The sequence below is a fragment of the Ahaetulla prasina genome, chromosome 7, assembly GCF_028640845.1.
Source record: "Ahaetulla prasina isolate Xishuangbanna chromosome 7, ASM2864084v1, whole genome shotgun sequence".
NCBI classification, from domain to species: domain Eukaryota; kingdom Metazoa; phylum Chordata; class Lepidosauria; order Squamata; family Colubridae; genus Ahaetulla; species Ahaetulla prasina.
Window position 1 is genome coordinate 31,387,915 of NC_080545.1, and position 12,675 is coordinate 31,400,589.

Genomic DNA, 12,675 nt, shown 5'->3' on the forward strand with positions numbered 1-12,675 from the left:
TACCCTGCAGGCTGGATCTGGTCCCCTGGCCTTGAGTTTGACATCCCTGCTATAGACATATTCATATAAATGGAGAGCCAGTCCAATGTAGTGGTTAAAGCACAAGGCTAGAAACTGGGAGACTGTGAGGTCTAGTCCAGTCTGATAGGAAGTGAGCTGAGTGACTTTGGACAAATCATTCTCACTCTACCCTAGGAAGAAGGCAACAGCAAACCATTAAAAAAAAAACTTTGCCAAGTAACTCCAAGGACTAGTCCAGGTAGTCACCAGTGACTCAAAGGCACCCTGTCCGCAAAATCATATGAATATTCATATGCTATTTTTCTGAATGAAGTTTATCCAAACAATGGAGAAAGAGAAAAGAGAGAAACAATACATTAAAATACAATTAAACCAAAGTAATTGCATATAATATTATGCAAGACACTGAAATTAATTATTTTTGCCATACATCACAATATCTAAAGAGAAAGAAACCTTATATCTTACTTGTTTTTGTCACTAGTCTTGCCATCCACAATGCATCGCTGTCCCCCGACAAAGACTGATATTTTTTTTAAGCTGAGCTTATTATTTTTACTGAATCCAAAATCCCACCCGCACAGTGTCAGTCTTGTTGAAGCATCAAAAGGAGCACTTCTTGGAATAATCTAAAAGGAGAAAAAGAATAATAAATTATGATTTCTAATGGGCTTTGAAGGTGCTTTTTAAGAAAAGAAACAATACTGGCAGAAAATAATTTCTTCTGTTGAAAATACCCCCCTCTTTAACTTAATTGTTCCTCCGTTTTCATTTATCACTGTATGAGCTTCCTTAGATATTAGCAATAAATAATCCTGCCACTGCTACAAAGCTATGAGTTATTGTGTTTAGGGGCACTGAACAAGCTCTGCATTGTAATAGTTTTTTTTAATACCCTTTGCTTTGCTTTTTATGTCTTTCTTGTGGTATGTAAAAGAATACAATGCACTTATTTTATTAAAAGTATGATACTGAATAGAAGCATATCAAACTGATGAAGCAACTTATTTCGGTAACCTGAAGGAGAGCTGCAATATCTTCACAGCAATGACAGCTTCAAAGGTGTATAAATCAAACAGTGTCTTGGGAGCTAAAAAATTAATGTGGCTTTTACAATGCTGTCATTGAAAATGCTATCTTTTGGTTACTTCTAAATTTCAAGTTAAAAATAAACTACATTCTAGCAATGCAGTGACAATCTCAAAAGGAAATGCTCTTCCCCCTCCCCCCCAACCAACTTCTGTATATTGTAAATTGCGCTGTAAAAGTAACAATGGTGGGAAAATGCATGAATAGCAGAGAAGTTGTATAAATTTCAGTGGAGGGCATTTGGCAAGACACTATCAATAAAACATTGACAATGCTATAGGGCTTACATAGACATACAATCTAACTTTGCAAACATTCAAGCCTGATCAGAGAACAAAATACTTTTTTATATTTGTGATAAAAGTGTTTCATATAAGTTGCAATTATATTCCTAATAAAAGGCACAATTGTGTCTTTCATCATGATTTCCCTATTTTCTTGCTGGATCTGAAAAGAACATTTCTATTTAAAAAATACTCAGGTTACTGTTCTCTTCGACATCCAGTAACATTGGCACCTTAAAAAAACTGTATCTATATAACTTAATTCTGTAAGAATATAAAAAATTAAATGCCAAGGAAAAATAGTTATTCTGAACATGTAAACACAGAGTAAACCATACGATAGTGAAATAATTGCTCCAGAGCAACGAAGAACCAACCCAATTCCAAATGCATTTGAAAGTTCCAGAGTCATACTTGCACATTTCCTCATGTTTTAATTATGTAAATGCTGCCAAAGGGAGATCTCGCCCTTAGAATTAGTTAATTTTTCAAATAATATTGCAAATGAAACCATGCACCGTTGACCTCTAGGTATCACAACCTATAGTCCTGCATGTAGTCTTTGTGTCTGGTGATAAACCACTTGGAAACAATTACTGTATAATTTAGGATTAGGAAAAATAGTAAAACAAATATAAAAATTTCAGAAATATTTTATAAATATTTTACCATTTCAATTGAAACCTTTCATCTTTTCAAATGTCCCTGTCAAGGTTCAAACTGACAAACCCAACCAAACCAGTGCTCCAAGACAATCAGATCTCTTTAATTTTTTTTTTCCACCAATGACTGCATCTCCAATGATCCATCTGTTAAACTACTGAAGTTCGCAGATGACACAAAAGTGATTGGTCTCATTCGAGACAATGACGAATCCGCATATAGACGAGAGGTCGAACAACTAGCCTTGTGGTGCAACCAAAACAATCTGGAACTGAACACACACAAAACCGTAGAAATGGTGGTAGACTTTAGGAGAAACCCTTCCATACTTCCACCTCTCACAATACTAGACAACACAGTATCAACAGTAGAAACCTTCAAATTTCTAGGTTCTATCATATCGCAAGATCTAAAATGGACAGCTAACATCAAAAACATCATTAAAAAAGGACAACAAAGAATGTTCTTTCTGCGCCAACTCAGTAAGCTCAAACTGCCCAAGGAGCTGCTGATCCAGTTCTACCGAGGAATTATTGAGTCTGTCATTTGCACCTCTATAACTGTCTGGTTCGGTTCTGCAACCCAACAAGAAAGACACAGACTTCAGAGGATAATTAGAACTGCAGAAAAAATAATTGCTACCAACCTGCCTTCCATTGAGGACCTGTATACTGCACGAATCAAGAACAGACCCCTCACATCCTAGACATAAACTGTTTCAACTACTACCCTCAAAACGATGCTATAGAGCACTGCACACCAGAACAACTAGACACAAGAACAGTTTTTTCCCGAAGGCCATCACTCTGCTAAACAAATAATTCCCTCAACACTGTCAAACTATTTACTGAATCTGCACTACTATTAATCTTCTCATAGTTCCCATCACCAATCTCTTTCCATTTATGACTGTATGACTATAACTTGTTGCTGGCAATCCTTATGATTTATATTGATTTATTGACCATCATTTGTGTTGTAAATGTTGTACCTTGATGAACATATCTGTTTTTTTATGTACACTGAGAGCATATGCACCAAGACAAATTCCTTGTGTGTCCAATCACACTTGGCCAATAAAAAATTCTATTCTATTCTATTCTATTTAAGAACTGTTTTATTGAGTATATCATTTCAGCATGCATGAAAGCAGAACCAACTCTAACTATTTCCCGTGGTTTTCATATAATTGAAGGATATTCCCCTCCCTCCTTGTCACAAGTCACATTGTCCAATTAGCTGTTCTAGCATCACCCAGGTAACTCCTTCAAGTCTCTGCCCAGCACCTGTTGATGACCTTGGTTCCCACAGGATGATGAGTTGTAATTGTCTGGCTTGACATTCCAAACCGCTCCCTCCCTCCATAGTGTGTGGCAAGCTGAGAAATGAAAAGAAGGCTGTGGCAGCATGGGTCCGTTTCGAAGTTGACAGTCCCACAATGACAAAATCAGTTGAGCAGATATGTATGAGAGAGTGGAGGGGAAAATATTTATAGCTGTTTAATTTTTAAAAGCTACACATATGCTGTATTTGAAATCCTTTTTGCTAAGAGATTTATGCTTGAATTTGGATCTGCTTGAATCATCTTATTTAGTCACTGCCTGAGACAGAATATTTTATTTCTTCCCTGTATTTGACTACTAAATATTGGATTATGCCTGGCTTGTCTTTTGTTACTGTAGACCACTGGAGTGCGTGTCTTGGCACATAAAACAAAACACCTGGCATATACTCACACAAGGTCATTTGAAAGCTCATCAAATATTGTGATGGGATTTGGGATCAACTTTTATTTAATCTTAGTAGATATTTGCAGCCTACAAACACTGAAAAGATGTCAGTGATACTAGCTGTTGAAAGATAATGGTTGTGTATAAGCAAACTTTGTTTACAATATGAGGGTCAGGCCCGTAACTTCAGAAACATAGTATTTTGCTAGTGAGGACAGCAGTAAATTTCTCTAGAAGAGCTGGTTTTTATTTGTTCTCCACATACATTCAAAAAACTATCCACAAAAAGAAAAAAGAAATGAAAGAGGAGGAAGGACAAAAGTGGTAACGTTTGAGCCATGGGTGGTTATTTTTTAAACTAGCTTCTCTTGCAATAAATTCTAAGCAAGTCCAAATAAATTGCTAGTTCAAGCATGCTGGCTATTTTGATTTTATTTGGATTGCTCTGACTTTTACTTTCCATGGTTTTTCTTGTATTCATTCCCTTCCCCCCCAAAAAATACTTTTTATATCTCAACATCTGATTTCATAATTTTTCTAAAATAAAATTTCTTGTTAAAAGCATATCTATTTGCCAAGATTTAATAGTTTGTATAGTTGATATTTCAGAACTGACACAACTTATGCTAAATTCCTTATTTTGGGCTTTGGGAAAAAAGATCCAAACCACCTTTCTATTTATTTTCAAAGTGCTGAGAAGAAAGAAATCACTGGTAGGCAAGCTAAGTTCAATAATTCTACTGTTCAAACAGGTTTTAGTCATCTCTATTTAGAGTTTAAAGGATGGGAGTAAGGATACCAAGTAAGCACCCTTTAACTAGAATGCTACAATTAAGAAAGGCATCTGTTACTACCTTCCTTCCTATTTTTTTGCCTATCTATCTCAAACCTGATCAATCATATTTGTCCAACTTCACACATACAAAATGGGTGAGGTTTCAGTTGTACTGATACAATTGCCATCATGACATTTGTACTACCTCCCCAATCCCAACACTGTTGCTATGCAGTTTTAACTGCTGTGGATTTAAATGAATTTGCCCACAATTTGCAGAATCCTGTGGAGTTGTACCATTTGTCATAGATACTTAATCCCTTGTGTGAAGGCTAAAATAGAACAGATCTAGATCTGTAGCTGTTATTGCCTGGGTGATTCTGTGATCTGAAATTCAACTAAATGTTTTCTTACCACATTATTGGCAAATGTAATATTGATACCAACTCAGACCTTCATAATAACTATCCTATATTCACTTTAATATCAAAATTATCATTTTACATATTTTAATTATATTCTTTCCAAAAATAATTTTATACGTTAAGGATTTTCAGGTTTTATTGCAAATACCAGAGGTTATTTTGCATTTCTAAGCCAAAACAGTCCTGTGCTATATTAAAGCTATAGGCCAAATATGGATAATCTTTTTTTTAGTAGTATGACTAACTGTCATGGTTCAGCAAAGCATAAAATCTGCTTGAGCAGCTATCAGCCATAAAGATTTAGGAACCCAAATGCATTATTACTTTCCTTTTAGAAACAAAACCTCAAAACCTTCCACTTACTATGGCACATGCTCTGGGGATATATTACTATTTATCATTGTCATAGAATATTTATTGCATTTTCTAAAATATATACAGCACATGAACTCTGGCTTGAAATCAATCGAGTACATTTTAAGATTTTTTTTCTCATTTATTAACTTTATACAAAATTACTCCTCAAAAAGCATAAGCACTGTGCCCCATTTAACACATTAGTACTTTCCTTTTTTAAAAAATGAGATAAAGCAATAACCCAACCCAGACCTTTGAAATTACTTCATGTAGGTTGATAATACAGAGATCATATGCTCTCACCATGTCACAAAGTGCCTAATAGGGTGACTTGGAACAATTTTATGATAACTGAAGACTCTTCAGCATGTGATATCTCAGCCACACTAAGGGACCTAGTCCTTGCCCTCACATGAATAAAGGGACTTAATGTAGCTTTAAATATGATTTACATTCATTCAAGCACCCTTGTACACTACGTGAACTACATAAGAGCCTAATGTAACTATGAATCAGACTTCATAATTTAAAAGTTATTTAGGGTCTGCCATCTACCCTCATTTAGTTTGTATAGGCTTGCTTAAAACGAATATAAAGGCTCCTTTTTAAATGAGATGGATTTCCTATCCTATGGTGTGTGTCTGTATGTATTAGTAAAGTGCAGGATAGTGAAAAGATGTTCACTAATCTTTCCTGAAGTCGCAAGCCATTATGGAAAACATATTCCCTATTATTCTGCCAACATTCCATTTCTGTATGGTTTTCTCTTTTATTTCAACATTGCTTAGAATATATGTTTAAGTTCCAATAACAACGCATTTTTTATTTTCCCAATCAGATGTGTTTTGAATGCCATTAAAACATTTATTAAAAAATAAAGCATTTCAGAGTTTATTATGTATATGCTTGTCCAGGTAAAAACAAAGTGACTGCCACTGGAAAAAAACTACAGTGTAATATAGCTGGTAATAATGATATGCATTAGGATCTACAAATGCCACAACCATTCTGTAAAACTAGACTTTCATAATTATTAGAAAATTAATACATCATAACAACAACAACAACAACGATTTGGAAGGGACCTTGGAGGTCTTCTAGTCCAACCCCCTGCCCAGGCAGGAAACCCTACACCATTTCAGACAAATGGTTATCCAACATTTTCTTAAAAATTTTCAGTGTTGGAGCATTTACAACTTCTGCAGGCAAGTTGTTCCACTGATTAATCGTTCTAACTGTCAGGAAATTTCTCCTTAGTTCTAAGTTGCTTCTCTCCTTGATTAGTTTCCACCCATTGCTTCTTGTTCTACCCTCAGGTGCTTTGGAGAATAGTTTGACTTCCTCTTCTTTGTGGCAACCCCTGAGATAATAAATAAACTTAATAGAAAATTATTTTGTTAAACACAGAGAGAACCTCTGAAGATCTTGCAGTGACCACAACTAAATGTAAACAGCAATGAGCTATTACGTTCTTTAACCCTTTGTATAATATTACTCTTATTTGCTCTTTTATTTAAAAACTTTTAAGCTGAAAATAGCTACTGTTTCTCCCTTTCAGAGTGGTTTATATAAAGACTATAGTGAATGCAAAAGATAAGATGGATTGCTTAAAGAAAAAGCATTAACTCTCTAGAATTAACATCACATTTCTTCTCATGAAGGAAAAAGTTCTGAACAGTGGCAAAAAATTTATTCTAATCAGTTCCAAGATTTTTTGAAAACAGTATCATACTGTTTTAGCTCTTTTTAGGGATTGTTTTGAGACACCTACAATTATAATACATGATGTAGGTAGCTGTATAAGTCCTGTAAGTAATGATATATATGATATATATGATATGACATGATATGATTTCTAATTAGGTGAAACCATGTGTAAAAGATAGTACCAGTTCACATCAGGGGTGAAATGTAAAATTTGTTACTACCAGTTCTGTGGGGGTGGCTTGGTGGGGGAGGGATTAATGTGACTGGGTGGGCGTGGCCAACTTTTTTTTTTACTTTTAAAAGCATTTTTTCTACAACCTCTTCAGCCGAAGAGGTTGTAGAAAATGCTTTTAAAAGCTTTTAAAAGCCTCTAATGATCAGGCAATTCAGCTGGGATCGCCAGAGGAGCCTTTTAAAAGCATTTTTTCTACAACCTTTTCTGCTGAAGAGGTTGTAAAAATGCTTTTTAAAGCTTCTGATGATCCCACCGGAGCCATGCGATCATCAGAGGCTTTTTTTTTACTTTTAAAATCATTTTTTTGACCGAAGAAAAAATGCTTTTAAAAGTAAAAAAAGAAACCTCTGATGATTGCGCGGCTCAGCTGGGCATGGGGATGGTCGGACAGGAATTTTTGCTACTGGTTCTCCAAACCACCTGCACCATCGCTACTGGATTGGGCAATGATCACCTTCATGGAATTCCTGTAGAAGTACAAAGGTCTTTTCTTTACATCTGTATTGCTTTCACATCATGTTGTAAACAGAAACTTTGACAAAAGTTTCAAGTAAGAAAACAGTTGCAGTGAGAAGTTCACACATCTGGACCATTCTAAAAGTGCAAATTAACATAAGGAACACAACATAATCTTTGATTTACAGAAATGCTTCTCCTATATTATGGTTACTTTGTGTTGTAGTTTTATGCTTCACTGATATCCCATAATGTGACAGTCTATGTAGGTTTCAAATAATTGGGGAAGGGAAGGAATAGAGTGAGCCAAAATATAAATAGGAAGTGTAGTAAATTAACAGCAGTGGACGTCATCTCCCCTCATCTGGGAATAAGTTAATTATTTTTCATTTTTCAAAACATGAAAAGAGAAATTGTTGAGGACCATATATACTTATTACTATAGCAACTTACAAATAATTTGTATATGTTAACTATGATTTGGCTCATGTTATGCGGTTCCAGTAAATAAAAGATAAAGATAATTTTACCTCAGAGATTTTAGGTAAACATATGTTCTGTGTCCATCCTCCTATACGGCATTCCTGTGGCCTCACACACTGATTGTCACACCATCCACAGTTCATAAAAGAAGGTGCTAGAAGGCACTGACCGCAGGTGCTAAAGTGAGAACAGCCTGGTCCATTTAGTGGAATCTTGGTTACCTAATGGGTAAAACATGACAGACGCATAGAAACTAATTATGAAGATTAGCAAAAGATTTATACAAAACTAAAGTTCTAGTAATTTTCAACACAAAACAAAAAACCCCAAACATATAGCTTAGCATTATGTGTGCAATTCATATCTTGTGCAATCTTCTTCGTGCCATGAACGAGAGCTACCCGATAGACTGTGGATTCTTATTGTTATTTATCATGAATTTGCCGTATCTTGTTCAAGGACTTTCAATTTTGTTGCTCTATTTGCTCCAGTATTTTATCTTTTTTGGTTACGTAAAATATCAGCTAAGGAGGAATTACTGCTAATCTCTGGAAGCAACCTTTCTGTCACCAGGAATTGTACAACAACAAGGGTTCCTGATGAAGCATGCAAAAAAATCATCTATTTTATTGTATTTGCAAAGGTGCTCCATATTTTGTTACCATATACCAGTATAAATAAGATTATAATATAGATTCTATATAATTTACAGCCTGAAGTTGAGAATAATGACATTAATGGAGCTTAATATTAAGGATGTATAGTTAAGATCACAACCTGGTCAATTTAGATTTCAACTTAAAAGCTATGTTTATGCATGTCCAGGTTCAATATTAGATGACATTTAAATAAGAACAAACAAAATCTAGCTATATGCATAGTCTAATCTCATGGTCAGTGCTCAATGTGTGGAATTCACTGGATGAGACACTTTGCTGGAAAGAAAAGTTTGTTTCCCTCTGCTGAACACCTATTTCTCACAATGCTGTCTAATGTCTATGTGTATTTGTCCATGTTGTTCTGTGACAGTAGTATCATTATTTATATTTATTATTATCTTCTTTACTCTCCCCTCTTATTGGGATTATTATAATGATGATTGTCATTATTTTGTTGCTTTGCATGTACACCATTCTGCTTTCAGTTACTTTCATTTAAGGCAAGAAAACTGCTAATCTGTTAAAAATGTATTATAGCTATTTCTATAGGGATAGGAAAAGTTAAATGAAAGTTCACAAACAATTAAAATACTTTTGTGATCAATGAAGCCTATCAGAAGTAATGAACCGCATTACCTTTGCTTCTTTCCCATGACTTTTTGTATAGCTTTATAGAAGGTGGCAATTAATTGATATCTATGATGTTTGCAAAAGTATAAAAGAAATGGATAATAAGTTTCAAATGCTATTTAATCCTCATATAAAATTAACAAAGGGCAGGAAGTTTTGAAGTCTCATTCTTTTAAGTTATTATTTTTGTCCTACATACTTTCCACTAAAGTAAAAAAAAGAAGGCACCTAACCTTATATTTGAATTTCCTTTCTTTGGTTGGTTTGTATCACAGCTTCCCTATTCAAACAATACTCAGTTATTCATTTACTTGCCTCGTTAGGAAAAACAGTGAGGAAATACAATATACACATGTCTGGAAAGGATGCAAAGGAAAAATAATGGGAATCGCAGATTATATTAAATGATTCAGTCCTGAGTGGAAATAGATGATTTTCCCTTTTGCAATCAAATGTAAAGAAGTTGTTTAGATGGTTGATCCATTCCATTTAAAAATATCTGATATTAATATTCCAGATTAGTGCTGTATTATAAAATGTTAAACCTGGAGTATAATCATTTCATGATCTCACCTATTTTCATGAAAAACTTGAGAGGTACACAAGCTAAACTCTTGGTTCCATCTATCAATAAAATAATATATTTTCACTTTTCTTTGATACAGAAGGAAATGTATAAAGCAAAAAATATACATCTAAAGTAGCTGAATGTAAACACTATTAGGATTACGTATGTATATGTACACACATGTATCTATATGCACATACATTGCCCAAAAATGCACTTGACCAGGAAGCACAAAAATTATGAATAATATTTTACCTTCTTCCCAGTGATCACCAGAATATACCCATCATTGCCTAGGGAATTCTCAATGATAACTTCTGAAGAAACAGGCTGGGAATCTAAATGAAAATTCATGTATGGTGTTGTGCGCTCAGAACGAGAGATCACTATCTAAAAAAAGAGAAACATTAACAACAATCACATAGTTTATATTTATATCACACAGTGATTTTAATCTACAACTATTGCTTTAGGGGGGGAGGTGGAGAGAATGATTGAATATAGGCAGAAGCTACTGTAGATAATTTGAATGGAGCATTGGCACTGCAGGAAGGAGGTTTAAGCTGCAGATTTACTTCCGTTATGGTTAATTCTTTTACTTCCCATGTCCTTTTTCAGTTCAATTTATGCTCTCTGGATGTAATTCACAATGGATGGATGCAACACGGTTTTTTTTATTCCAAAGAACTACATTAATTTTGTTGAGGAAATAGTACAGGTGGGAAAGGCGTACTTTCACTGTCACAGTTTCAACATTAGGCGTTAGCTTCTAAAGGTAATGTCTAAACAAAAGAATTTCAGTTTTGCAAAAAGCAAAACAGAAAGGAAAAGCAAAGACTAAAACTCCTACTTCTTAATGAATCTTCTACATCAGAGGTGGGGAACCATGGCCCCTTTATGACTTGTGGACTTCAAGTGCAAGAATTCCTGAGCCAGCAAGGTTTTAACATTTTATATTTATATAGATAACGAACTGCATTTCTGTGATGATGTAGTGTTGACATTCAAAATTGCACAAACGTTTCTGCAAATATGGAACTGAAACCCTTCCATACTTCCACCTCTTACAATACTAGACAACACAGTAACAACAGTAGAGACCAAAAAAAGCACAACGAAGAATGTTCTTTCTGCGCCAACTCAGAAAGTTCAAACTGCCCAAGGAGCTGCTGATCCAGTTCTACAGAGGAATTATTGAGTCCGTCATCTGCACCTCTATAACTGTCTGGTTTGGTTCTGCAACCCAACAAGACAGACACAGACTTCAGAGGATAATTAGAACTGCAGAAAAAATAATTGCTACCAACCTGCCTTCCATTGAGGACCTGCACAAGTCAAAAAGAGAGCTGTGAAAATATTTACAGGCGCCTCACATCCTGGACGTAAAATATTTCAACTCCTCAAAACAACCCTATAGAGTACTGTACACCAGAACAACTAGACCCAAGAACAGTTTTTTCCCGGATGCCATCTCTCTGCTAAACAAATAATTCCCTCAACACTGTCAAACTATTTACTAAGTCTGCACTACTATTAATCTTCTCATCATTCCCATCACCCATCTCCTTCCACTTATGACTGTATGACTGTAACTTTGTTGCTTGTATCCTTATGATTTATATTGATATTGTTTCCTGATTGCTTATTTGTACCCTATGACTATTAAGTGTTGTACCTTATGATTCTTGGTGAATATATCTTTTCTTTTATGTACACTGAGAGCATATGCACCAAGACAAATTTCTTGTGTGTCCAATCACACTTGGCCAATAAAAAATTCTATTCTGTTCTGTTCTATTCTGTTCTACAATGAAAAACAAGCTGCATTGATCTTGGATGCAGAAAAGCCTTTTGTCAGTTTGAATTGGGTTTCCTTGTTCGCCTTGAGCCATGAGATGGGTAGCATATAAATTTTATGAATAAATAAACAAAAAAATAAATATTTGAATTGTTTGTTAGCTTCACGGGTGCTTTTATGGTCAGTGAGAAACAATATCAACTTGAATTTACTATGTAATAATGCAAAGGAAAAATTGTGAAAATGTATAACTTTAAGTACCATGGTTTTAAAAACGTATTTCAGATGTTATTTTGGTTTTATGATCAGGAGAGAGAGTGAAAAATCTAACAAAGAACACATTGCAAAGTTGCATGAAAATACAGATTGATCTTGGAATTTACAAGAGGTAAGTACACACTTGCAAATACCTTTATTACGGTCATATTCTGTGTCATATCCATTGCTAAATACCAGGAATGCCTTTTTATCAGTCATTGGGGCTTTTTCTCGCCAAAAATTATTTTTTCACTGAGCAATAGTCCTAATCTCCAGAGAACCTCCAAAATGCATTCATAAAATAGTGCCAAAAGTGTTTCCTGTTGTTGTCATGATTCCAGTAAACTGGTCTTTCAGAAATAGCCACTTTTATTCAATTTTGAATTTGTAGCAAATAAACACACAAAACTTTGTCCTAGCAATGCAAGCTGAAGGCTAAATCTTTATTATGAGTGCAAAGAACAGACTTTTCCAACAACTGCTAGTTGGGGACACTCACATTTCTTGAAATGCAGTTTATGAAACAAAGCCCTAGAT

The 12,675-nt window shown here is 34.8% G+C and overlaps 1 protein-coding gene across 9 annotated transcripts in view; it reads right to left on the reverse strand.

The window, feature by feature from the left end:
- MET (MET proto-oncogene, receptor tyrosine kinase) overlaps positions 1 to 12,675 on the reverse strand; it is a 137,986-nt gene that overhangs the window by 56,966 nt on the left and 68,345 nt on the right. For all 9 annotated transcript variants that reach the window (XM_058190978.1, XM_058190973.1, XM_058190977.1 and 6 more), the window contains 3 exons: positions 10,338 to 10,472; positions 8,273 to 8,446; positions 490 to 650 (listed from right to left, as the gene is read on the reverse strand). In XM_058190978.1, the coding sequence (XP_058046961.1) occupies positions 490 to 650; positions 8,273 to 8,446; positions 10,338 to 10,472 (470 nt within the window). The remainder of the gene's footprint in view (positions 1 to 489; positions 651 to 8,272; positions 8,447 to 10,337; positions 10,473 to 12,675) is intronic.